The sequence below is a fragment of the Poecile atricapillus genome, unplaced genomic scaffold, assembly GCF_030490865.1.
Source record: "Poecile atricapillus isolate bPoeAtr1 unplaced genomic scaffold, bPoeAtr1.hap1 scaffold_301, whole genome shotgun sequence".
NCBI lineage: Eukaryota > Metazoa > Chordata > Aves > Passeriformes > Paridae > Poecile > Poecile atricapillus.
This window is the reverse complement of record NW_026709102.1, coordinates 13621-39009: the sequence shown is the minus strand read 5'-3', so window position 1 is coordinate 39009 and position 25389 is coordinate 13621. Positions and strand designations below refer to the sequence as shown.

The following is a 25389-nucleotide window of genomic DNA, read 5'->3' as shown; positions in this document are numbered from 1 at the left end:
TACCCCAAAACGACCCCCCCCCAAAATTCACAACCTCAAACGACCCCCCAAAAAACGGGGACCCCAAACGACCCCAAAACTGGACCCCCAAACGACCCCCCCCCCAAAATTCACAACTTCAAACGACCCCCCCAAAAATTCACAGCCCCAAACGGCTCCCCAAAAAACGGGGACCCCAAAACGACCCCCCCAAAATGGGACCCCCAAACTGAGCCCCCAAAATTCACAGCCCCAAACGCCCCCCCCAAAAACGGGGATCCCCAAAATGGGGACCCCCAAACTTGACCCCCCAAAATTCACAGCCCCAAAAGACCCCCCAAAAAACGGGGACCCCCAAACGACCCCATGGAAGCGACCCCCCCCCCCCCCCTCAGAACCCCCAAAAGGAGCCGGGGCCGAACTGGGAGGGAACTGGGAGAGACTGGGGGGGAAACTGGGGGGGAACCGGGATGGACTGGGGGGAACGGGGGGGGAACTGGGGGGGGACTGGGAAGAGGATGCGGAGGGACTGGTCCGTACTGGGAGGGACTGGGAGGGACTGGGGGGAGGATGCGGAGGGACTGGTCCATACTGGCGGGACTGGTCCATACTGGGAGGGACTGGTCCATACTGGGGGGGACTGGTCCGTACTGGGAGGGACTGGTCCATACTGGGAGGGACTGGTCCATACTGGGGGAGACTGGTCCATAACTGGGCGGGACTGGTCCGTACTGGGAGGGACTGGTCCGTACTGGGAGGGACTGGTCCATACTGGGAGGGACAGGTCCGTACTGGGAGGGACTGGGTCCGTACTGGGAGGGGACTGGGAAGGACGGGGGGGGGGGGAACTGGGAGGGACTGGGGGGGGACTGGGGGGAGGATGCGGAGGGGACTGGTCCATTACTGGGAGGGGACTGTCCGTACTGGGAGGGACTGGGAGGGGGGATGCGGGGGGGCCGGGGCCGTGCCGGGAGGGGGATGGGGGTTACTGGTCCATACTGGGAGGGGGGATGGAGATACTGGGAGGGGAGATGGGGGTTACTGGTCCAGACTGGGGAGGGATGGAGGTTACTGGGTGGGGGGGATGGGGGTTACTGGTCCATACTGGGAGGGGGGATGGGGGTTACTGGTCCCATACTGGAGGGGGATGGAGGTTACTGGGAGGGGGGATGGGGTTACTGGTCCGGACTGGGAGGGGGGATGGAGGTTACTGGTCCGGACTGGGGAGGGGGATGGGAGATACTGGAGGGGGGATGGGAGGATACTGGGAGGGGATGGGGGTTACTGGTCCGTACTGGGAGGGGGATGGAGGTTACTGGGAGGGGGGATGGGGGTTACTGGTCCATACTGGGAGGGGGGATGGGGGTTACTGGTCCGTACTGGGGGGGTCCCACTCACCGGGCCGGGCTCAGCATCGCTCCAGCGGCCGCCGGGGGCCCCGCGCCCCCGCCCGCGCTCGGCTCCGCTCGGCTCCGCTCGGGAGGGTTCGGGCCCCTCTTCGGGAGGGTTCGGGCTCGGTTCGGCTCCGCTCGGCCCCGCTTCGGGAGGGTTCGGGCTCGGTTCGGCTCCGCTCGGCCCCGCTTCGGGGAGGGTTCGGGCTCGGTTCGGCTCCGCTCGGCCCCGCTTCGGGAGGGTTCGGGCTCGGTTCGGCTCCGCTCGGTCCCGCTTCGGGAGGGTTCGGGCTCGGTTCGGCGCAGTTCGGCTGCGTTCGGCCCCTCTTCGGGAGGGTTCGGCTCCGCTTAGGGAGGGTTCGGGCTCGGTTCGGCTGCGCTCGGGCTCGGGCTCGGATGCGCTCGGCTCCGCTCGGGCTCGGGTTCGGCTCCGTTCGGCTCCGCTCGAGCTCGGGTTCGGCTCCGTTCGGCTCCACTCGAGCTCGGGTTTCGGCTCCGTTCGTCTCCACTCGAGCTCGGGGTTCGGCTCCGTTCGGCTCCACTCGGGCTCGGGTTCGGCTCCGTTCGGCTCCGCTCGGGCTCGTGGTTCGGCTCCGTTCGGCTCCGCTCGGGCTCGGGTTCGGCCTCCGTTCGGCTCCGCTCGAGCTCGGGTTCGGCTCCGTTCGGCTCCGCTCGGGCTCGGGTTCGGCTCCGTTCGGCTCCGTTCGGAGCGGGGATGGGGAGGGGGACTCGGGAGGCGGGGACAACGGAAACCCCGCCCCCCCCGCGCGGCACCGCCCCCCGCGCGCCCCCTGTCCCCAGTGTCCCCTGGAATGTCCCCAATGTCCCCTCAGTGTCCCCCCTGTCCCCAATGTCCCCAATGTCCCCTCAGTGTCCCCAATGTCCCCGCCGTGTCCCCCAATTTCCCAACCCCCTCCCGTGTCCCCCTATGTCCCCTGGGATGTCCCCAATGGCCCCAACCCCATCCCTTTCCCCTGTCCCTCTGTCCCCCTGTCCCCCTGTCCCCCTGTCCGTCCTGTCCCCCTGTCCCCATCCTTGTCCCTCTGTCCCTCTGTCCCCCTGTCCCCCATCCCTTTCCCCCTGTCCCTCTGTCCCCCTGTCCCCCTGTCCCCCTGTCCCCCAGTCCACCTGTCCCCATCCCTGTCCCCCTGACCTCTGTCCCCATCCCCATCCCTGTCCCCTCTGTCCCTCTGTCCGTCTGTCCCCCTGTCCGTCTGTCCCCATCCCTGTCCCTCTGTCCCCCTCTCCCCCTGTCCCCCTGTCCGTCTGTCCCCATCCCTGTCCCTCTGTCCCCCTCTCCCCCTGTCCCTCTGTCCCTCTGTCCCCATCCCCATCCCTGTCCCCCCTGTCCCTCTGTCCCCCTGTCCCCTGTCCCCTGTCCCCCTGTCCCTCTGTCCCCCTGTCCCCCTGTCCCCTGTCCCCTCTGTCCCTCTGTCCCCCTGTCCCTCTGTCCCCCTGTCCTCCTGTCCGTCTGTCCCCATCCCTGTCCCCCTGTCCCCCTGTCCCCCTGTCCCTCTGTCCCCCTGTCCGTCTGTCCCCCTGTCCCCCTGTCCCCCTGTCCCTCTGTCCCCCTGTCCCCCTGTCCCCCTGTCCGTCTGTCCCCGATCTCACGAGGCTCAGGCCGCTCTCTGTTGGTTTTTTTTTGGGGGGGGGGGGGGGGAGGGGGGGTTTATTTTTGGGGGGGCTTTTATGGCTTTTGGGGACCCCCCCCGGCCCCCACGCGGACACACAGCGGGGGGAGGGGACACGGAGGGGACACCGGGGGGACACCGGGGGGGGTCCCCGGGTCCCTCTGGGGACAAACGAACACGGTGGGGGAGGGGAGGGGGGGGGGGGCTGGGAGATTTGGGGGGGACGCACACGGGGGGGGGGGAGGGGAGGGGGGCGACAGAACCGGGGTCCCTTTTTTTGGGGGAGGGGGGGGGGAGGGGACACCTGGTCTTTTTTGGGGTCCCATTTTGGGGTCCCTTTTTTTGGGGTCCCTTTTTTGGGGTGGGGGGGACACCCGGGGTCCATTTTTTGGGGTCCCTTTTTTGGGGTGGGGGAGGTGACAATCCCGGGGTCCCTTTTTTGGGGGGAAATCTCGGGGTTCTTTCCCGAGGTCCCTTTTTTGGGGTCCCTTTTTTGGGGGGGGGACACCCGGGGTCCTTTTGGGGTCCCTTTTTTGGGGTCCCTTTTTTGGGGGGGTCCCCATTTTGGGTGGGGGGGCGACACCCGGGGTCCTTTTGGGGTCCCATTTTTTGGGGGGTGAAAACTCGGGGTCCCATTTTGGGGGTCCCATTTTGGGTGGGGGGGACACCCGGGGTCCCTTTTTTGGGGTCCCTTTTTGAGATCTCTTTTTTGGGGTCCCTGTTTTTGGGGGGGGACACCTGGAGGCCTTTTGGGGTGGGGGGGGGGTGACAATCCCGGGGTCCCATTTTGGGGTCCCTTTTTTTGGGGTCCCATTTTTGGGGGGGGACAATCCCAGGGTCCCTTTTTTGGGGGATCCCATTTTGGGTGGGGGGCGACACCCGAGGTCTTTTTGGGGTCCCATTTTTGGGGGTGACAATCCCGGGCTCCCTTTTTTGGGGTCCCATTTTGGGGTGGGGGTGACAATCCCGGGGTCCTTTTGGGGTCCCTTTTTTGGGGGGTCCCATTTTGGGTGGGGGGGTGACAACCTCGGGGTCCCTTTTTGGGGGGGTTCACAACCCCAGGGTCTTTTTTGGGGTCCCATTTTGAGATCTCTTTCTGAGGTCCATTTTTTGGGGCTCCCATTTTTGGGGTCCCTGTTTTGGGGGGACACCTGGAGTCCTTTTTGGGGGATGTGACAATCCCGGGGTCCCATTTTGGGGTCCCTTTTTTGGGTGACAACCCCCAGGGTCCCTTTTTTGGGGTCCCTTTTTGAGATCTCTTTTTTGGGGTCCCTTTTTTGTGGGGGTGACAATCCCGGGCTCCCTTTTTTTTGGGGTCCCATTTTGGGTGGGGGGACACCCGGGGTCCCTTTCTGGGGTCCCTTTTTTGGGGGGGTGACAATCCCGGGGTCCCATTTTGGGGTCCATTTTTGGGGTCCCTTTTTTGGGGGGGGTCCCATTTTGGGTGGGGGTGACACCCGGGGTCCTTTTGGGGTCCCTTTTTTTGGGGTCTCTTTTTTGGGGTGGGGGAGTGACAATCCCGGGGTCCCTTTTTGGGGTCTCATTTTGGGGTCCCTTTTTTGGGGGGGTGACAACCCCAGGGTCCCATTTTGGGGTCCCATTTTTGGGGTGGGGGGGTGACAATCTCGGGGTCCCTTTTTTGGGGTCCCATTTTAGGGTGCGGGGGTGACAATCCCGGGGTCCCTTTTTTTGGGGTCCCATTTTTGGGGGGGGGGACACCTGGGGTCCCTTTTGGGGTCCCTTTTTTGGGGGGTGACAATCACGGGGTCCCTTTTTGGGGTCCCATTTTTGGGGTCCCTTTTTTGGGGTCCCATTTTTGGGGTGGGGGGTGACAATCCCGGGGTCCCTTTTTTTGGGGTCCCTTTTTTTGGGGTCCTTTTTTTGGGGGGTGACAATCCCGGGGTCCCATTTTGGGGTCCCATTTTGGGGTCCCTTTTTGGGGTCCCTTTTTTGGGGTCCCATTTTGGGGTGGGGGGGTGACCAGGGAACATCCCCGCGTTCCTTTGGGGCCCCCCCACGACGAACACGTGACACAAAAGGGGGGGGGGGGTTGGGGGGGGACCCCTTTTTCTGGGGGGGTCCCCCCAAAACACCAACGGGGGGGGGGAGGGGGGGTTTGGGGGGTCCCTCCCCTCCCCCCCCCCCCGGTTTGGGGGTTCACAGTGGGGGGGGGCGGGGCCCCCCCCGTGTCTCGGGGGCCGGGGGGGGCCGGGGGGGCCCCTATGGCTTCGGGCCCCGATGGCCCCGGAGGCGCCGGCCCTGCGGAGGAGAGCGGCGGATCCCAGTATGGACCAGTACGGACCAGTATGGACCAGTACGGGCCGGTACGGACCAGTACGGACCAGTACGGGGCTGGTACGGACCAGTACGGACCAGTATGGACCAGTACGGACCAGTACGGCCAGTACGGACCAGTATGGACCAGTACGGACCAGTACGGACCAGTATGGACCAGTATGGGCCAGTATGGACCAGTATGGACCCGTATGAGCGGTATGGAACAGTATGGAGCAGTATGGAGTGATATGGACCAGTATGGACCAGTACGGACCAGTATGGACCAGTATGGACCAGTACGGACCAGTATGGACCAGTATGGACCAGTACGGACCAGTACGGACCAGTACAGGCTGGTACGGACCAGTACGAACCAGTATGGAACAGTATGGACCAGTATGGGCCAGTACGGACCAGTATGGGCCAGTACGGACCAGTATGGACCAGTGTGGGCCAGTACGGACCAGTGTGGGCCAGTACGGACCAGTACGGACCAGTATGGACCAGTATGGACCAGTATGGACCAGTATGGACCAGTACGGACCAGTACGGACCAGTACGGACCAGTACGGGCCAGTATGGACCAGTACGGACCAGTATGGACCCAGTATGGACCAGTATGGGCCAGTATGGACCAGTATGGAGCGGTATGGAACAGTATGGAGCAGTATGGAGTGATATGGACCAGTATGGACCAGTATGGACCAGTATGGGCCAGTATGGACCCGTATGGAGCGGTATGGAAACAGTATGGAGCAGTATTGGAGTGATATGGACCAGTATGGACCAGTATGGACCAGTATGGACCAGTATGGGCCAGTATGGACCCGTATGGAGCGGTATGGAACAGTATGGAGCAGTATGGAGTGATATGGACCAGTATGGACCAGTATGGACCAGTATGGACCAGTATGGAGCGGTATGGAACAGTATGGAGCAGTATGGACCAGTATGGACCAGTACGGGCCGGTACGGACCAGTATGGACCGGTATGGAACAGTATGGACTGGTATCAACCAGTATGGACCAGTACGGGCCGGTACGGACCAGTATGGACCGGTATGGAACAGTATGGACTGGTATAACCAGTATGGACCAGTACGGACCAGTACGGAGCAGTATAGACCAGTATGGACCAGTACGGACCAGTACGGAGCAGTATGGACCAGTATGGACCAGTACGGACCAGTATGGACCAGTATGGACCAGTACGGGCCGGTATGGAACGGTATGGACTGGTATCAACCAGTATGGACTGGTATGGAACAGTATGGACGGGTATGGACCAGTATGGACCAGTACGGACCAGTATGGACCAGTATGGACCAGTATGGAACAGTATGGAGCAGTACAGGCCGGTACGGACCAGTATGGACCAGTATGGACCAGTATGGACCAGTATGGAGTGATATGGACCAGTATGGGCCGGTATGGACGGGTATGGACGGGTATGGACCAGTACGGACCAGTACGGATCAGTATGGACCAGTATGGACTGTTATGGACCAGTATGGAACAGTATGGAGCAGTACAGGCCGGTACGGACCAGTACGGACCAGTATGGACCAGTATGGACCAGTACAGACCAGTATGGACCAGTATGGGCCGGTACAGACCAGTATGGACCAGTACGGACCAGTATGGACTGGTATGGGGTGGTATGGACCAGTACAGACCAGTACGGGCCGCTACGGACCAGTACGGACCAGTATGGGCTGGTACGGACCAGTACAGACCGGTACAGGCCGGTATAGACCAGTATGGAGCGGTATGGAGTGATATGGACCAGTATGGACCAGTACGGACCAGTATGGACTGGTACAGACCAGTACAGACTGGTATGGACCAGTACGGACAGGTATGGACCAGTATGGACCAGTACAGACCAGTACAGGCCAGTATGGGCCAGTATGGGCCAGTATGGACTGGTACGGGCCGGTATGGACGGGTACAGACCAGTATGGACCAGTATGGACCAGTACGGGCCGGTATGGGCTGGTAGGGACCAGTATGGACTGGTATGAAACAGTATGGACCAGTATGAACTGGTATGGGCTGGTATGGACCAGTATGGACCAGTACAGACCAGTACGGACCGGTATGGACCAGTACAGGCCGGTACAGACTGGTACAGACCAGTATGGACCAGTACGGACCAGTATGGACCAGTACAGACCAGTATGGACCAGTATGGGCCGGTACAGACCAGTACAGACCAGTATGGACCAGTACGGACCAGTACGGACAGGTATGGACCAGTATGGAGCAGTACAGACCAGTACGGGCCACTATGGGCCAGTATGGACTGGTACGGGCCGGTATGGACCAGTATGGACCAGTATGGACCAGTATGGAGTGACATGGACCAGAACAGGCCGGTATGGACCAGTATGGACCAGTACGGACCAGTACGGACCAGTATGGAACAGTACGGACTGGTATGGAACAGTATGGACGGGTATGGACCAGTATGGACCAGTATAGATGGGTATGGAACACTACGGACCAGTATGGACCAGTACAGACCAGTACGGACCAGTATGGAGCAGTATGGAGCAGTATGGAAATGGAAACTCCCAGTATGGCCCAGTATGGAAACAGGAACTCCCAGTCCCTCCCAGTTCATCCCAGTTCATCCCAGTCCATCCCAGTCCATCCCAGTTCCCATCCCAGTCCATCCCAGTCCATCCCAGTTCATCCCAGTTCCCATCCCAGTCCATCCCAGTCCATCCCAGTCCCTCCCAGTTCCCCCCCGTCCATCCCAGTCCCTCCCAGTCCATCCCAGTTCCCATCCCAGTCCCCCCCCAGTTCCCTCCCAACCCATCCCAGTCCATCCCAGTCCATCCCAGTCCATCCCAGTTCATCCCAGTCCCTCCCAGTTCCCTCTCAGTCCATCCCAGTCCCTCCCAGTCCATCCCAGTCCCCCCCAGTCCCTCCCAGTTCCCTCCCAGTCCATCCCAGTTCCCATCCCAGTCCATCCCTGTCCCTCCCAGTCCCTCCCAGTTCCCTCCCAGTCCCTCCCAGTCCATCCCAGTTCCCCCCCCCAGTCCATCCCAGTCCCTCCCAGTCCCTCCCAGTCCCCCCCCAGTCCATCCCAGTCCATCCCAGTCCCCCCCAATCCCTCCCAGTTCCCTCCCAGTCCATCCCAGTCCCTCCCAGTTCCCCCCCGTCCATCCCAGTCCCTCCCAGTCCATCCCAGTTCCCATCCCAGTCCCCCCCCAGTTCCCTCCCAACCCATCCCAGTCCATCCCAGTTCATCCCAGTTCATCCCAGTCCATCCCAGTCCATCCCATTTCATCCCAGTTCATCCCAGTCCCCCCCAGTCCATCCCAGTTCCCATCCCAGTCCCTCCCAGTCCCCCCCCAGTTCCCTCCCAGTTCATCCCAGTCCCTCCCAGTCCATCCCAGTTCCCCCCCAGTCCCCCCCAGTCCCCCCCCAGTTCCCCCCCAGTCCCTCCCAGTCCCTCCCAGTCCTTCCCAGTTCATCCCAGTTCCCATCCCAGTCCATCCCAGTCCCCCCCCAGTCCCTCCCAGTCCATCCCAGTCCCCCCCCAGTCCCTCCCAGTTCATCCCAGTCCCTCCCAGTCCATCCCAGTCCCTCCCAGTTCCCTCCCAGTCCATCCCAGTCCCTCCCAGTCCATCCCAGTCCCCCCCAGTCCCTCCCAGTTCCCTCCCAGTCCATCCCAGTTCCCATCCCAGTCCATCCCAGTCCCTCCCAGTCCATCCCAGTCCCTCCCAGTCCCTCCCAGTCCATCCCAGTTTGGCTCTCACAGCTCACTGGGGGCCCAGGGACTCCCCCAGGGCCGGTTTGTCCCGCGGCGTCGCCTTGGTCAGAGCCTTCTCCTGGGACAGACGGACGGACAGGGACAGACGGACGGGGACAGACGGACAGAGGGACAGACGGACAGAGGGACAGGGGGACAGGGACAGACGGACAGACGGACAGGGGGACAGGGACAGATGGACGGGGATGGGACAGAGGGACAGGGACAGGGAACAGACACACGGACAGGACAGACAGACGGACAGGGGACAGGGACAGACAGGACAGAGGGACAGAGGGACAGGGACAGAGGGACAGGGACAGACGGACAGAGGGACAGGGGGACAGAGAGGGACAGATGGACAGACGGACAGACGGACGGGGATGGGACAGAGGGACAGGGACAGGGACAGACAGACGGACAGGGGACAGGGACAGACAGGGATGGGACAGGGACAGACGGATGGACAGACAGGGACAGATGGATGGACAGGGACAGGGACAGACGGACAGGACAGACAGACAGGGACAGGGATGGACAGGAGGACAGGGACAGACAGGGATGGGACAGATGGGGACAGGGACAGATGGATGGACAGGGACAGGGACAGACAGACGGACAGGGGACAGGGACAGATGGACAGGGGACAGGGACAGATGGGGACAGGGACAGACGGATGGACAGGGGACAGACAGACGGACAGGGGACAGGGACAGACAGACGGACAGGGGACAGGGACAGATGGACAGGGATGGGACAGGGACAGACAGACAGGACAGACAGACAGGGACAGATGGATGGACAGGGGACAGGGACAGACAGACAGGACAGACAGACAGGGACAGGGATGGACAGGGGACAGGGACAGACAGACAGGACAGACAGACAGGGACAGGGATGGACAGGGGACAGGGACAGACAGACAGGACAGACAGACAGGGACAGGGATGGACAGGGGACAGGGACAGACAGACAGGACAGACAGACAGGGACAGGGATGGACAGGGGACAGGGACAGACAGACAGGGACAGATGGATGGACAGGAGGACATGGACAGACGGACAGGGACAGGGACAGACAGACAGACGGACAGGGGACACTGTCAGGGATCCCGAGGTCCCCTTTGGCTTCCTGGGGTCCCCAATGGGATCTGGGGGTCCCCAATGGGTTCCTTATGGGATCCAGGGGGTTCTGGGGGTCCCCAATGGGATCTGGGGGTCCCCAATGGGTTCCTTATGGGATCCGGGGGGTTCTGGGGGTCCCTGTGGGGTTCCCAATGGGATCTGGGGGTCCCTGTGGGATCTGGGGGTCCCCAATGGGATCCTTATGGGATCTGGGGGGGTTCTGGGGGTCCCTGTGGTATCCTGTGGGGTCCCTGTGGGATCCTCATGGGATCCTTATGGGATCCAGGGGGGTTCTGGGGGGTTCTGGGGGTCCCCAATGGGATCTGGGGGTCCCTGTGGGGTCCCTGTGGGTCCTTATGGGATTTGGGGGTCCCTGGGGGTCCCCAATGGGATCCTTATGGGATCCGGGGGGTTCTGGGGGTCCCTGTGGGATCCTGTGGGGTCCTTGTGGGGTCCCTGTGGGGCTCCCAATGGGATCTGGGGGTCCCTGTGGGATTCTGTGGGGTCCTCAATGGGATCCTTATGGGATCTGAGGGGGTCCAGGGGGTCTCTGGGGGTCCCCTATGGGATCCTTATGGGATCCTGTGGGGTCCTTATGGGATCTGGGGGGGTCCCTGTGGGGTCCCTGGGGGTCCCTGTGGGGTCCCTATGGGTTCAGGGGGTGCTGGGGGTCCCCAATGGGATCCTTACGGGATCCGGGGGGTTCTGGGGGTCTCTGTGGGGTTCTGGGGGTCCCTGTGGGATCCTTATGAGATCTGTGAGGTTCTGGGGGTCCCTGGGGGTCCCTGTGGGATTGGGGGGGTCCCTGTGGGATCCTGTGGGGTCCCTGTGGGATCCTCATGGGATTCTTATGGAATCTGGGGGGTTCTGGGGGTCCCTGGGGGTCCCCAATGGGATCTGGGGGTCCCTGCGGGATCCTTAAGGGATCTGGGGGGTTCTGGGGGTCTCTGTGGGATCCTGTGGGGTCCTTGTGGGATCTGGGGGGTTCTGGGGGTCCCTGGGGGTCCCCAATGGGATCTGGGGGGGTTCAGGGGGTCCCAGGGGATTCAGGGGGTCCCTACGGGATCCTTACGGGATCTGGGGGGTTCTGGGGGTCCCTGGGGGTCCCTGATGGGATCTGGGGGGTCCCTGTGGGATTGGGGGTTCCCTGCAGGATCCTGTGGGGTCCTTACAGCTTCAGGGACTCCCTATGGGATCCTTACGGGATCAGGGGGTCCCTGTGGGGTCCTTGTGGGATCCTCATGGGATCTGGGGGGTTCTGGGGGTCCCTGGGGGTCCCGGGGGGTTCAGGGGGTCCCCAATGGGATCTGGGGCTCCCTGTGGGGTCCTTACAGCTTCAGGGACTCCCTATGGGATCCTTACGGGATCTGGGGGCTCTCAGGGGGGATTTTGGGGTCTGGAGAGCTCCTATGGGATCCTGGGGATTTCTGGGGGGTCCCAGGGGGTTTTTGGGGGTCCCGAGGGGTTTTTGGGGGTCCCGAGGGGTTTCTGGGGGGTCCCGGGTGGGCTCTGACCTCCACCAGGGTGTGCCAGTGCTCGATGGGTTTGCGGGGGTTCGCCAACATCTGCGCCCAGTGCTCGCGGCCGGGGCCGTCGGCGTCGCTGCCCACGCGGCACAGCCCGATCACCTCGTTGTGCCCGATGCTGGAGGGGGGTTCAGGGGGGTCAGGGGGACCCCAAAAACTCCCCAATTCACCCCAAAATACCCCCAAAAAATCCCATTCTGAGAGACCCCCAAAATTCCTTCAAACGACCCCAAAATTCCTCAGAATGACCCCAAAATCCCTCAAAATGACCCCAAATTCAGCCCCATCCACAGCCTGATCACCTCGTTGTGCCCGATGCTGGAGGGGGGTTCAGGGGGGTCAAGGGGACCCCAAAACCTCCCCAAATCCCCCCAAAAATACCCCCAAAAAAATCCCATTCTGAGGGACCCCAAAACGACCCCAAAACGACCCCAAAATGCCTCAAAACGACCCCAAATTCAGCCCCATCCACAGCCCGATCATCTCCTCATGCCCGATACTGGGGGGGTTCGGGGGGGTCACGGGGACCCCAAAAACTCCCCAAATCCCCCCAAAATACCCCCAAAAAAATCCCATTCTGAGAGACCTCAAACGACCCCAAAATCCCCCAAAATGACCCCAAATTCAGCCCCATCTACAGCCTGATCACTTCATTGTGCCCGATGCTGGAGGGGGTTCGGGGGGTCAGGGGGACCCCAAAAACTCCCCAATTCACCCCAAAATACCCCCAAAAAAATCCCATTCTGAGAGACCCCAAAACGACCCCAAAATCCCTCAAAATGACCCCAAATTCGACCCCATCCACAGCCCAATCATCTCCTCATGCCCGATGCTGGAGGGGGTTCGGGGGGGTCAGGGGGACGCCAAAACCTCCCCAAATCACCCCAAAAATACCCCAAAAAACTCCTGTTCTGAGGGACCCCAAAACAACCCCAAAATTCCCCAAAATCCCTCAAAATGACCCCAAAATCCCCCCAAATGACCCCAAATTCGACCCCATCTACAGCCTGATCACCTCATTGTGCCCGATGCTGGGGGAGTTCAGGGGGTCAGGGGGACCCCAAAACCTCCCCAAATCACCCCAAAATACCCCAAAAAAATCCCGATCTGAGAGACCCCAAAACGACCCCAAAATCCCCCAAAATGACCCCAAAATTCCTCAGAATGACCCCAAATTCGGCCCCATCTACAGCCCGAACACCTCGTTGTGCCCGATGCTGGGAGGGGTTCAGGGGGGTCAGGGGGACCCCAAAAACTCCCCAATTCACCCCAAAATACCCCCCCCAAAAAATCCCGTTCTGAGGGACCCCAAAACGACCCCAAAATTCCCTCAAACGACCCCAAAATCCCCCAAAATGACCCCAAATTCAGCCCCGTCCACAGCCCGATCATCTCCTTGTCAGAGGAACCCCAAAAAAATCCCGAAATTTCCCCCCAAGACCCCCCCAAAATCTCCAAAAATCCCCCCAAAATCTCTTCAGGAGCCTCGGAAGCTCTCCCAGTACAAACCAGTACAAACCAGTTCAACCCAACGATGGTGACGCTCTCATGGTGGACATCAACCAGGGGTGTCCCATTGCTCCAGGATGGCCCCAAACACCCCAAAACCCCCCAATTCCTCCCAAATCCCCCCAAATCACCCCAAATTCTCCTCAGAACCCCCAGGACCCTCGAAAGCCCTCCCAGTACAAACCAGTACAAACCAGTTCAACCCAGCGATGGTGATGCTCTCATGGTGGACATCAACCAGGGGCGTCCCATTGCTCCAGAATGGTCCCAAACACCCCAAAACCCCCCAGATTCCTCCCCAAACCCCCCGGGAATGGCCCCAAATCATCCCCAAACCTCTTCAGGACCCTCGAAAGCCCTCCCAGTACAAACCAGTTCAACCAGTTCAACCCAACGATGGTAACGCTCTCATGGTGGACATCAACCAGAGGTGTCCCATTGCTCCAGGGTGACCCCGAACACCCCAAATTCCCCCAAATTCCCCGGGAATGGCCCCAAATCATCCCCAAACCTCTTCAGGACCCTCAAAACCCCTCCCAGTACAAACCAGTTCAACCCAGCAACCACAACAAAGTCAACGCTCTCATGGTGGACATCAACCAGGGGCGTCCCATCGCTCTGGGCTGACCCCAAACCCCCCAAATTCCCCCAAATCCCCCCAAAATCTCTCCCAAACCCCCCGGAACGTCCCCCCGACCCCTCCGCGGCTCTCACCAGTCGTAGTCGACGACGGCGATGGTGAGGCTGACGTGGTGCACGCTCTCGTGGGGGACGTCGAAGACGAGCGCCTCGTTGTAGTTGGGGTTCAGGGTGTTCTTCTTGATGGACGTCTTGCGCTTCTTCAGCCGCCGGCCCTCGGCCATCAGAGAGGCCTTGACGTAGGGGTCTGGGTGGGGACGGCGCCGCGTGGGACACGCGGGAACCACGGAGCGTCTGGTGATGACCCATGGGCTCCAAAGGAGCCCCGGGACATCCCATAATGACCCGTGGAACCTCAGAACATCCCATAATAACCCATGGGCCTCATAGAACCTCAGAACATCCCATAATAACCCACGGATCCCATAGTAACCCAGAACATCCCATAATAACCCACAGAATCCCATAGAACCCCGGAACATCCCATAATAACCCATGGAACTCCAGAACATCCCATAATAACCCATGGACCTCATGGAACATCCCATAATAACCCAGAGAAACCTGGAGCATCCCATAATAACCCATGGACCTCATGGAACCCCACAGCATCCCATAACAACCCACGGATCCCACAGTAACCCAGAACATCCCATAATAACCCAGAGAAACCTGGAATATCCCATAATAACCCATAGAATCCCATAGAACCTCATAGCATCCCATAATAACCCGCGGGCCCCAAAGGACCCTGGAACATCCCATAATAACCCACAGAACCCCCGGGCATCCCATAATAACCCATGGGACCCTGGAACATCCCATAATAACCCATAGAATCCCATAGAACCCCGGAACATCCCATAATAACCCATGGAACCCCAGAACATCCCATAATAACCCATGGATCCCTGGAATATCCCATAATAACCCATGGAAACCTGGACATCCCATAATAACCCATGGGACCCTGGAACATCCCATAATAACCCATGGAACCCCATACAACCTCATAGCATCCCATAATAACCCATGGAACTCCAGAACATCCCATAATAACCCATGGACCTCATAGAACATCCCATAATAACCCATAGAACCCTGGAACATCCCATAATAACCCATGGGCCTCATAGAACCCCAGAACATCCCATAATAACCCACAGAAACTTGGAACATCCCATAATAACCCATGGGACCCTGGAACATCCCATAATAACCCAGAGATGCCAGAACATCTCATAATAACCCATAGAACATCCCAGAACATCCCATAATAACCTATGGAACCCTGGAACATCCCATAATAACCCATGGAATACCAGAACATCCCATAATAACCCATGGGACCCTGGAACATCCCATAATAACCCAGAGATGCCAGAACATCTCATAATAACCCATAGAACATCCCAGAACATCCCATAATAACCTATGGAACCCTGGAACATCCCATAATAACCCATGGAATACTGGAACATCCCATAATAACCCATGGGACCCTGGAACATCCCATAATAACCCACAGAACCCCAGGACATCCCATAATAACCCATGGACCCCCAGAACATCCCATAATAACCCACGGGCTCCAAAGAACATCCCATAATAACCCATAGAACCCTATAGAACCCCAGAACATCCCATAATAACCCACAGAAACCTGGAACATCCCATAATAACCCATGGACCCCAGAACATCCCATAATAACCCAGAGAACCCCATAGAACCCCGGAACATCCCATAATAACCCATGGAATACTGGAACATCCCATAATAACCCATGGAACATCCCAGAACATCCCATAATAACCCATGGAACCCTATAGAACCTCATAGCATCCCATAATAACCCATGGACCCCGGAACATCCCATAATAACCCATGGGCCTCATAGAACCTCATAGCATCCCATAATAACCCACGGATCCCATAGTAACCCAGAACATCCCATAATAACCCATAGAATCCCATAGAACCCCGGAACATCCCATAATAACCCACAGAAACCTGGAACATCCCATAATAACCCATGGGACCCTGGAACATCCCATAATAATCAATAGAATTCCAGAACATCCCATAATAACCCATAGAACCCTATAGAACCCCAGAACATCCCACAATAACCCACAGAAACCTGGAACATCCCATAATAACCCATGGACCCCAGAACATCCCATAATAACCCATGGAGCCCTGGAACATCCCATAATAACCTGTGACACACCTGTGACACATCTGTGACACACCTGACACACCCATGACACACCCATGACACACCTGACACACCTGTGACACACCTGTGACACACCTGTCCCACACCTGTCCCCACCTGTCCCCACCTGTCCCCTGTGGTGACACACCTGTGACACACCTGGTGACACACCTGTCCCTAACCGTGACACACGGGTGACACACCCGTGACACACCCGTGACACACCCGTGACACACCTGTGACACACCTGTGACACACCTGAGCACACCCGTGACACACCCACTGACACACCGGTGACACACCTGTCCCCACCTGTCCCCACGTGTCCCCAGCGGTGACACACCCGTGACACACCCGGTGACATACCCGTGACACACGTGTGACACACCTGTGACACACCTGTGACACACCTGTGACACACCTGTCCCCACCTGTGACACACCTGGTGACACACCCGTGACACACCCGTGACACACTTGAGCACACCTGTGACACACCTGTCCCCAGCTGTCCCCAGGGTGACACACCCATGACACACCTGACACACCCAGTGACACACCCAGTGACACACCCGGTGACACACCTGTCCCCACCTGTCCCCACCTGTGACACACCCATGACACACCTGACACACCCAGTGACACACCCGGTGACACACCCGGTGACACACCTGTGTCCCCACCCATGTCACACCTGTCCCCACCTGTCCCCACCTGTCCCCACGGTGACACACCCGGTGACACACCTGTGTCCCCACCCGTGACACACCTGTCCCCAGTGGTGACACACCTCTCCCCACCTGTCCCCACCTGTCCCCACCTGTCCCCAGGGTGACACACCTGAGTATCTGGTGACACACCTGTCCCCAGCTGTCCCCAGCTGTCCCCAGGGTGACACACCTGTGACACACCTGTCCCCACCCATGACACACCTGACACACCTGTGACACACGGGTGACACACCTGTCCCCACCTGTCCCCACCCGTCCCCACCCGTCCCCAGCCGTCCCCAGGGTGACACACCGGTGACACACCTGTCCCCAGGGTGACACACCTGAGTAGCCGGTGAGGTCCATGGCGCGCAGGTTGGAGGCGCGGATGACGGTGACCGTGAGGCGCCCGGCCGTGGGCAGGTAACAGAGAGAGAAATTCACCTCACCCAGCTCCGCCTTCTCCTGCGGGACACAGACAGGTGGGGACAGGGGACACCAGGGGACAGGTGGGGACAGGGGAGGGGACAGGGACAGGGACAGGGACAGGTGGGGACAGTGGGACAGGTGAGCGCAGGTGGGGACAGGTGAGGGACAAAGACGGGGGAGGGGACAGGCGGGGACAGGTGGGGACAGGGACAGGGACAGGTGACAAACAAGGACAGGGGAGGGACAGGGGACAGGTGGGGACAGGTGAGGGACAGGTGAGAACAGGAACAGGTGAGGAACAAGGACAGGTGGGACAGGGACAGGGACAGGTGGGGACAGGTGGGGACAGAGGGACAGGTGGGGGGACAGGAGAGGGGACAGGGACAGGTGAGGACAAGGACAGGTAGGGACAGGTGAGAGCACACAGACAGGAGAACACAGGTGAGGAGGAACAAGGACAGGTGAGGGTGACAGAGGTGACACAGCGTCACCGCGGGGTCACAACCTGAGGCCAAAGCTCCTCCAGGTGGGACCTCAGGTGTCTCCTCCAGCAGCACCTGCGCCCTCACCTGTCCCCTGACCCTTTCTTGAGGAGTTTTGGGGTCTTCTAGGACCTTTTTGAGGTTCCCTGACTTCAACGTCCACTCACCCCCATCCCATCCTGGACATCCCTCAGGTGGCACCTCCAGTGAACATCTCTAGAAGGTTCTCCAGCACCACCTGCTCTGTTCCTGTGACCCTTTTACCCATTTTTATGGTGTTTTGGGTTCTTTTTGGACCTTTTTGGGGTTCCCTGACTTCAACCTCCACTCACCCCCATCCCCTCCTGGACATCCCTCAGGTGGACACCTCTAGAAGGTTCTCCAGCTCCACCTGCTCTGTTCCTGTGACCCTTTTAGCCATTTTTTATGGTGTTTTGGGGTCTTTTAGGAACTTTTTGATGTTCCCCTGACTTCAGAGTCCACTCACCCCTGTCCCTTCCTGGACATCCCTCAGGTGGCACCTCCAGGTGAACATCTCTAGAAGGTTCTCCAGCACCACCTGTCCTCCTCACCTATCCCGTGAGCCTTTTTTTGTGGCGTTTTGGGTTCTTCTAGGACCTTTTTGAGGTTCCCTGAGTCCAGAGTCCACTCACCCCTGTCCCCTCCTGGACATCCCTCAGGTGGCACCTCCACTGAACATCTCCAGAAGGTTCTCCAGCTCCACCTGCTCTGTTCCTGTGACCCTTTTACCCATTTTTTACGGTGTTTTGGGTTCTTTTTGGACCTTTTTGGCACTTCAACCTCCACTCACCCCCGTCCCCTCCTGGACATCCCTCAGGTGGACACTTCTAGAAGGTTCTCCAGCACAACCTGTCCTCCTCACCTATCCCTTGACCCTTTTTTGTGGAGTTTTGGGTTCTTTTAGGACCTTTTTGAGGTTCCCTGAGTCCAGAGTCCACTCACCCCCATCCCCTCCTGGATGTTCCTCAGGTGGACACCTCTAGAAGGTTCTCCAGCTCCACCTGCTCTGTTCCTATGACCCTTTCACCAGTTTTTTATGGTGTTTTGGGGTCTTCTAGGACCTTTTTGAGGTTCCCTGACTTCAGAGTCCACTCACCCCTGTCCCCTCCTGGACATCCCTCAGGTGGCACCTCCAGTGAACATCTCTAGAAGGTTCTCCAGCTCCACCTACTCTGTTCCTGTGACCCTTTTACCAGTTTTTTATGGTGTTTTGGGTTCTTTTAGGACCTTTTTGATGTTCCCCAAGTCTGGAGTCCACTCACCCCGTCCTCTCCTGGATGTCCCTCAGGTGGACACCTCTAGAAGGTTCTCCAGCACCACCTGTCCTCCTCACCCATCCCGTTGACCCTTTTTTTGTGGCGTTTTGGGTCCTTTTAGGACCTTTTCGACACCTCAACCTCCACTCACCCCCGTCCCCTCCTGGATGTCCCTCCAGATGGGCACCTCCGGCCTGGCCTCGGCCGCCTCCAGCAGATTGTCCAGCACCACCTGCCCGATCAGGTCGTGCCTGGAGAAGCGGTCGAAGTCGTAGACGCTGAAGTGCAGCCGCCGCGCCGGCAGCTCGGCGAAGGGCACCCCGAAGCTGAAGGTCTCGTCCCACTCGGGGTTCAGCGTCCGGCGCAGGACCTTGGTCTGGAACTTCTTCTTGCGGTCGGGCAGCAGGTAGATCTTCACGTAGGGGTCGGAGAAGCCGTTGGAGTCCTTGGCCGGGAGGTCCCGGGCGCGGAGGACGCGCACCAGGAGCTGCTGGGAGCCGTAGGAGTAGCGCAGGGAGACGCTGAGGCGGCCGCAGGAGGGGCCGGAGCGGCCGCAGGGGTCGCCGGGGTCACCTCCGGCCGCCCCGGGGCCACCGCGGCCGTCGGCGGCGGCGTCGTAGAGCTCGGGCTGGATCTGGCCCAGGAGAGCCGGGACCTCCTCGGGGACGGGGGGCAGCGAGGAGCTGGGGGAGGACAACGGGGACAGGGTCAGGGGGGACTTGGGGACGATTTGGGGACAATTTGGGGACAATTTGGGGATTTTGGGGTGGATTTGGGGTCAGGGATGGTTTTGGGATGGAGGACTTGGAGGACTTGGAGGATTTGGGGGATTTGAAGGATCTGGAGATGATCTGGGGTTGGAGATGATTTTGGGATGGAGGATTTGGAGGATTTGAGGATTTTGGGGTGGATTTGGGGGATTTGGGAATTTTGGAGATGATTTGGGGTTGGAGATGGTTTTGGGATGGAGGATTTGGAGAACTTGGAGGATTTGGGGCATTTGGGGCATTTGGGGATTTTGGGGTGGATTTGGGGTTGGAGATGGTTTTGGGATGGGAGAATTTGGAGGATTTGGGGGATTTGAGGGATCTGGAGATGATTTGGGGTCAGAGATGATTTTAGGATGGAGGATTTTGGGGGATTTGAAGGATTTGGAGATGATTTGGGGTTGGAGATGGTTTTGTGGTGGAGGACTTTGGGGGATTTGGGGGATTTGAGGGATTTGAGGGATTTGGGGTGGATTTGGGGTTGGAGATGGTTTTGGGGTGGAGGACTTGGGGGATTTGGGGGATTTGGGAATTTTGGGGTGGATTTGGGGTCAGAGATGGTTTTGGGATGGAGAACTTTGGGAATTTGGGGGATTTGGGGGATATGAGGGATCTGGAGATGATTTGGGGTTGGAGACGGTTTTGGGATGGAGGACTTGGAGGACTTGAAGGATTTGAGGATTTTGGGGTGGATTTGGGATTTGGGATTTGGGGATTTTGGGGTGGATTTGGGGTTCAAGACGGTTTTGGGATGGAGAACTTTGGGAATTTGGGGGATTTGGGGTTTTCGGGGCCACCGCGGCCGTCGGCGGCGGCGTCGTAGAGCTCGGGCTGGATCTGGCCCAGGAGAGCCGGGACCTCCTCGGGGACGGGGGGCAGCGAGGAGCTGGGGGAGGACAACGGGGACAGGGTCAGGGGGGACAATTTGGGAATTTTGGGAATTTTGGGAATTTTGGGGTGGATTTGGGGTCAGAGATGGTTTTGGGATGGAGGACTTGGGGGATTTGGAGATGATTTGGGGTTGGAGATGGTTTTGGGATGGGAGAACTTGGAGAATTTGGAGGATTTGAAGGATCTGGAGATGATTTGGGGTCAGAGACGGTTTTGGGATGGAGGATTTGGGGGATTTGAAGGATTTGAGGATTTTGGGGTGGATTTGGGGTTTGGGATTTGGGAATTTTGGGGTGGATTTGGGGTTGGAGATGGTTTTGGGATGGAGGACTTGGAGGATTTGGGGGATTTGGGGCATTTGGGAATTTTGGGGTGGATTTGGGGTCAGAGATGGTTTTAGGATGGGAGAATTTGGGAGGTTTGTGGGATTTGGGGGATTTAGGGTTTGAGGATTTTGGGGTGGATTTGGGGTTGGAGATGGTTTTGGGGTGGAGGACTTGGGGGATTTTGGGGATTTGAAGGATTTGAGAAGGATTTGGGGTCAGAGACGGTTTTGGGATGGAGGATTTGGGGGATTTGGGGGGGTTTGAGGGAATTTGTGGGATTTGGGGAGTTAGAGACCTCTTTGGGTTGATGAATTTGGGGTTCAAAAGACCCCGAGGAGACGAGGGGAGAAGATTTTGGGAGGATTTGGGTTTGGAGACCCCTCTCCCCCCTCCCCAAATCCACCCCAAACCCCCCCAAATCCCCCAAAATCCCCCCAAACCCTGCCAAATCCCCCCCCAATTCCCTTTCAAATCTCCCCCAACCCCCCCCCCAAATCCCCCAAATCCCCCCAAATCCCCCCAAATCCCCCCAAAAATCCCCCCCAAACCCCCCCAAATCCCCCCAAAATCCTCCCCAAATCCTCACCAAATCCTCCCCAAATCCTCCCCAAACCCCCCCAAATCCCCCCAAATCCCCCCAAATCCCCAAAATCCCCCCCAAATCCCCCCCAAAATCCCCCAAATCCCCCCAAAATCCCCCCTTACCTGCTGCCCATCCCCCCCAAACCCCCCAAATCTCCCCCAAATTCCCCCCAATCCCCCCAATTCCCCCAGGAACCCCCAAATCCTCCCCAAACCCCCCCAAATCCCCCCAAACCCTCCAAATCCCCCCAAATCCCCCCAAAAAATCCCCAAATCCCCCCCAAATCCCCCAATTCCCCCCAAACCCCCCCAAACCCCCCCGAAATCCCCCCAAATCCCCCCCAATCCCCCCAAACCCTCCCAATTCCCCCCAACCCCCCCCAAACCCCCCCAAATTCCCCCAAATTCCCCCCCAAATCCCCCCAAAATCCCCCCCCAAACCCCCCCTTATCTGCCACCCATCCCCCCCAAATTCCCCCAAACCCCCCCAAATCCCCCTAAATCCCCCAAATTCCCCCAAATCCCCCCCTAAATCCCCCAACCCCCCCCAAAATCCCCCAAATCCCCCCAAATCCCCCCCAATTCCCCAAACCCCCCCCAAAATCCCCCCCAACCCCCCCAAATCCCCCCCAAATCCCCCAATTCCCTCCAAACCCCCCTAAATCCCCCAAACCCCCCCAAACCCCCCCAAATCCTCCCAATTCCCCCCAAATCCTCCCCAAATCCCCCTTGCCTGCCACCCATCCCCCCCAAATCCCCCCCCAAACCCCCCCAAATCCCCCCAAATCCCCCAAATCCCCCCCAAAACCTCCCTAAATCCCCCAAAATCCCCTCAAATTCTCCCCAAATCCCCCCCAATCCACCCCAAACCCTCCCAAATCCCCCCAAATCCCCCCAAATCCTCCCCAAATCCCACCCAAACCCCCAAATCCCCCTAATCCCCCCAAACCCCCCCAAATCCCCCCCAAATCCCCCCAAATCCCCCCCCAAAATCCTCCCCCAAACCCCCCAAACCCCCCCTTACCTGCCTCCCATCCCCCCCCGAGCTGCTGGGAGGGGGCGCTGGGCAGAGCCCCTCCCCCCCCCCCGCCCTCCCCCCAAACTCGGGGGTCCCTGGCAGGGCAGGGGGGTCCCGGCGGGGGAGGGGCCCCCCCCAAAGCCCTGGACCCCCCTCCCCCAATCTCAGGGCAGGGCCCCATGTCCAGGTAGCAGCGCTCGGGGGGGGGCTCGGGGTCCCCCCTCTCGGGCAGGGGGTCCCCAAAAGGGACCCCCCCGGGGGTTTGGGGGGGCTCCTTCCTTTGGGGGACCCCCCCGGGACCCCCCTTGTGGCGCCAGGGGAGCCAGCAGAGCTTCCAGGAGACGAAGAGCGAGACCCCCAGCAGGACGAGGCCGCAGAAGGTGACGATGACGGAGAGGAGGCTGACGGAGACCTCTGGAAAGTTCCGGAAAGGATGCGGGGGGGAGGGGGAAATGGGGGGGGGGGGAGAAAAATGGGGAAAAAATTTTATTGTGGGAAATGAGGAAATTGAAAAAATTCCGTGTGAAATGAAGGAAAATGCAGAAAAATCGTCGTAAAATAAAGAAAAAGTTCACCCAAAATAAAAAAAAAGCACAGAAATTCACCCAAAATCCAGAGAAATTCACCCAAAATCCAGAGAAATCCACCCAAAATCCAGAGAAATCCACCCAAAAACCAGAGAAATCCACCCAAAATCCAGAGAAATCCACCCAAAATCCAGAGAAATCCACCCAAAATCCAGAGAAATCCACCCAAAATCCAGAGAAATCCACCCAAAATCCAGAGAAATCCACCCAAAATCCAGAGAAATCCACCCAAAGTAAAAAAAAATAAAAATCCACGGAAATCCACCCAGAATCCACCCAAAATCCAGAAAAATCTGCACAATTCCACCCACGATCCAGCCAAAATAAAACCCACAGAAATCCACCCAAATCCAAAAGAATCCACCCAAAATCCAGAAAAATCTGCACAATTCCACCCAAAATAAAAAAACCCACAGAAATCTCCCAAAATCCGCCCAAAATCCCAAAAAATCTGCACAAATCCACCCAGAATCCACCCGAAATAGAAAACCCACAGAAATCCACCCAAAATCCAAAAAAAAATCCAAACTCATCCAAATCCACCCAAAATTCACCCAAATCCACCCAAAATTCACCCAAATTCACCCAAATTCACCCAAATTCACCCAAAATCCTCAGAAATTCATAAAAATCCACCTGAAATTCACCCAAATTCACCCAAAATTCACCCAAAATTCCCCCAAATTCCCCCCAAGGGACCCCAAATCTCTGGGGTGCCCCAAACCCAGGGGGGTTTTGGGGGATCCCAAAATTGGGGGTCCTGAATTTGGGGGGAGGGGGGAAGATCCCGCTCCAGGTGTCCCCAAATGTCCCCAAAGTGTCCCCAGGTGTGTCCAGGTGTGTCCAGGTGTCCCCAGGTGTGTCCAGGTGTGTCCAGGTGTGTCCAGGTGTGTCCAGGTGTGTCCAGGTGTGTTCAGGTGTCCCCAGGTGTCCCCAGCTGTCCCCAGGTGTCCCCAGCTGTCCCCAGGTGTGTCCCCAGGTGTCCCCAGGTGTCCCAGGTGTCCCAGGTGTCCCCAGCTGTCCCCAGGTGTGTCCCCAGGTGTCCCCAGGTGTCCCCAGGTGTCCCCAGGTGTCCCCAGGTGTCCCCAGCTGTCCCCAGGTGTCCCAGGTGTCCCCAGGTGTGTCCCCAGCTGTCCCAGCTGTCCCCAGCCCCCCCCAGCTGTTCCCAGCTGTCCCCAGGTGTGTCCCCAGGTGTCCCCAGGTGTGTCCCCAGCCCCCCCCAGGTGTCCCAGGTGTCCCCAGGTGTCCCCAGGTGTCCCAGGTGTCTCCAGCTGTCCCCAGGTGTCCCCAGGTGTCCCCAGGTGTGTCCCCAGGTGTGTCCCCAGCTGTCCCCAGCTGTCCCCAGCTGTCCCCAGGTGTCCCCAGGTGTGTCCCCAGGTGTGCCCAGGTGTGCCCAGGTGTGTCCAGGTGTGTCCCCAGGTGTGCCCAGGTGTGCCCAGGTGTGTCCAGGTGTGTCCCCAGGTGTCCCCAGGTGTGTCCCCAGGTGTGCCCAGGTGTGCCCAGGTGTGCCCAGGTGTGTCCAGGTGTGTCCCCATGTCCCCCAGGTGTGTCCAGGTGTCCCCAGGTGTCCCCATCTGTCCCCAGCTGTCCCCAGGTGTCCCCATCTGTCCCCATCTGTCCCCAGCTGTCCCCAGGTGTGTCCCCAGCTGTCCCCAGGTGTCCCCAGCTGTCCCCAGGTGTCCCAGGTGTCCCCAGGTGTGTCCCCAGCTGTCCCCAGGTGTCCCCAGCTGTCCCCAGGTGTCCCCAGGTGTCCCAGGTGTCCCGTACCGGTGTCAGCCGGCCGCGGGTGCCCGCGGTGCCGGAGCAGGTCGGTGAACTCCAGGCAGCGGGCGTGGGGCGGGCGGGCGCGGGGGGCGAAGCAGAGCTCGTGCACCAGGCGCAGGGCGCTGCGGCAAACGTCCTCCTCGTAGTCCCCTGACATGGCCTAAAAATGGGGGAAAAAAGGGAGAAATTGGGAAAAAATGGGGAAAAAAAAGGGGAAAATCATGGAAAAAATAGGGGGAAAAAATCCTGAAAAAATGGGGAAAATTGGGGAAAATATGGATAAAAATATGGATAAAATAAGGATAAAAAATGGATAAAAATACAGGGTGTAAACGTCCTCCTCGTAGTCCCCTGACATGGCCTGGAAATGGGGAGAAAAAGGGCAAATTTGGGCAAAAACAAGGAAAAAATCGTGGAAAAAATGGGGGGAAAAATCCTGAAAAAATGAGGAAAATTGGGGAAAATATGGATAAAATATGAATAAAATATGGATAAAAT

At 58.7% G+C, this 25389-nt stretch overlaps 1 protein-coding gene across 1 annotated transcript; it reads right to left on the bottom strand.

Moving 5' to 3' along the window:
- Nucleotides 1-5183: 5183 nt before the first annotated feature.
- Nucleotides 5184-25048, bottom strand: LOC131574411 (synaptotagmin-3-like). The gene is made up of 9 exons (XM_058828879.1): nt 24895-25048; nt 22717-22954; nt 20466-20609; nt 19108-19639; nt 17113-17233; nt 13916-14087; nt 11681-11810; nt 9049-9120; nt 5184-5260 (listed from the first exon to the last, which is right to left on the bottom strand). Exons 1-8 carry the CDS (start codon nt 25046-25048, stop codon nt 9052-9054), a joined length of 1560 nt encoding a protein of 519 aa, XP_058684862.1. The 3' UTR covers nt 5184-5260; nt 9049-9051.
- Nucleotides 25049-25389: the final 341 nt, after the last annotated feature.